Source organism: Myotis brandtii, unplaced genomic scaffold, assembly GCF_000412655.1.
Source record: "Myotis brandtii unplaced genomic scaffold, ASM41265v1 scaffold412, whole genome shotgun sequence".
In the NCBI taxonomy this organism is placed as follows: Eukaryota; Metazoa; Chordata; class Mammalia; order Chiroptera; family Vespertilionidae; genus Myotis; species Myotis brandtii.
The window spans coordinates 315,107-317,246 of NW_005365832.1; the positions used below are offsets into that span (position 1 = coordinate 315,107).

Sequence of the window (2,140 nt, forward strand, 5' to 3'; positions counted from 1 at the left end):
GGGGATGCGTGGCTGCTTATAAGCGGGGTTGGCTGAGGGTGGGGGTCACTGACGTGAGCAAGGGGAGTTCAAACACAATGATTCCATTTTCATCCACAGCACAAACACCCTTGAGAACCACATCTTCAAACTTCTTCAGGGATAAACAACTTGTCTTATAAATAGAACCACCACTGGCCATTTTGCGTGGCTTTTATAACACAGGGCACTTCCAAACAGCCAATGGCCTCTGCCTTTTATACTTGCAAGAGAAGGTGTATCATCCTGGGAGTATGACGATGACTAGCCCACCTAATAGGATGCTCTTCTGCAGACAGCAGCTTTGGAAATTGAGAGCATTTTTTTCTTTACACAGAACATTCTAGTGCAAGGGACAAAATTGCTCTTCATGAACGACACCTCATATCTCTTCTGAGAACCTCAGGAATCTTTACACGTTTTAAACAGTGGCCTGGTTTCTCATAATATCCCCCTCAAAATAGACTACAAGATAGCATGTGTTGCATGGGAAAAAGAAAAATGACCATACTTACAGCACTGTCCTGCTGAATAAACGTAATCATAGGAAATGCGAGGGCTGAGAAATTGGACGTGATGGGCTGGGAAGTTGCTTGGTCCCCGTGATGCAGGACATCCCGGACAAGCTCCCTGCTGAGAAGGCTGGTGATCTGAGCTGAAAACCAGAGTTCCTGGCTATTTCTCATCTTGACCTTGGGCAAGCCTCTATGACCTTCATTTGTTTACGTCTTTGTTCGTTGGTTCAACAAATTTTTATCGCGCTGCCCAAGGCTTTGAGGATAAAATGTTAATAATAATAAACATAGGTACTGCCCTCATGGAACTAGCATGTTAGTGGGCAAGACAGACATGAACCACATCATTATTTAACAAAATACAAAGGGCGCTGATTTCTACGAGGAGGAACTGGGTGCTGCGAGAGTGGAGCAGGGAGATCTGGTTCCGTCTCGAGGGTCAGGGAAGGCCGCCGAGATAAAGTGACCTGACATCTGGCAGCAGCAGTTACCTAGACAACCGAGGGTGCACAGAGGGAGAAGAGCGTCACACAAGGTGAACAGCTGCGCTGGAGCCTGAGGCTGAACGTGAGTGAGGCCCTGGCCAGGTGGCTGCATTGGTTGGAGTGTCCTCACCAGAAGGGTGGCTTCTATTCCCAGAAAGTCAGCGAGGAAGCGGGGAGCAGAGGGCGCCAGGTGAGGTCGGTTCAAGCGGAGCTAAGAGGTAGGCAGAGTGTGATTTGTCTGCTGCAGGCCATGGCAAGTCATTGAAAGGTTTCAGCAGCCAAGTTGCATGATGAGACTTGCATTTTCCAAAGGTCATTGTGGTTGCAGTGGGGGAGAGAGACGAGGTAGAGAAGGGGGAGGAGAGGGACCAGGCAGGATGAGGTGTTAAACTGGATGAGGAGGGGAGCATGGATGCAGAGATGTGGGTGTACCTGAGAGAGAAAAGAAGGTGTTGCTAACGTACTGGGCACTAGAGGAGGCAGTACTAAGAGGAAGAGAGTTTCAAAACCACCTCTAGGTCTCAGGATCAGTGAACTCAGCCCCACTCCCTGAGACAGCAAACACGGGCCTGGGTGGGTGAAGGTCAGGAGCTCCCTCCGGACGGATGTGTTGTATTTGAGGAGCCACGTGGGGATGGAGATACACAGTTGGATACACAGCCTGGAGCTCAGACGGGAGGTCTGGGAAGGAAATGTCAATATGGGAGTTATTGGCATATAAATGGATAAGATTTCTTCAATAAAAGTTAGAAAATGAGAAGAAAAGGTGGTCTAGGGCTTGAGCTTTGAGAAGTGTTAGCAGGTCACAGCCATCTGTAGGAATCTCTGGGAGGGAGACCCTGGAGGCAGAGGAAAACCAGGAGACTGACAGCAAGGGAAGCAAGTGTGTCGAGAAGGGGCAGATGGAGTAAAAGGAGGACTCGGAGGGTCCCGGGAGCATCAGACGGCTGTGGTGGGTGGAGGGGAAGGTCAGATTAGAAGTGAGTGGATGGACAAGAGAGAGAGACAGCGAGTACATCAAGCTCCCGAGAAGTTCAGCCGTGGGGAGTCGGTGGGAGAAGGTCAGCTGCGGAGAGAGACGGTGGGAGAAGGTCAACCGTGGGGAGATGGTGGGAGAGAGAC

At 50.2% G+C, this 2,140-nt stretch overlaps 1 protein-coding gene across 1 annotated transcript in view; it reads right to left on the reverse strand.

Annotated features, from left to right (window-relative positions):
- Positions 1 to 790, reverse strand: part of LOC102252804 (chromosome unknown open reading frame, human C2orf66) — a 4,374-nt gene extending 3,584 nt beyond the window's left edge. Inside the window, exon 1 of the mRNA XM_014545572.1 lies at positions 534 to 790. Coding sequence (XP_014401058.1) covers positions 534 to 704 — 171 coding nt within the window. The 5' untranslated portion in view covers positions 705 to 790. The remainder of the gene's footprint in view (positions 1 to 533) is intronic.
- Positions 791 to 2,140: the final 1,350 nt, after the last annotated feature.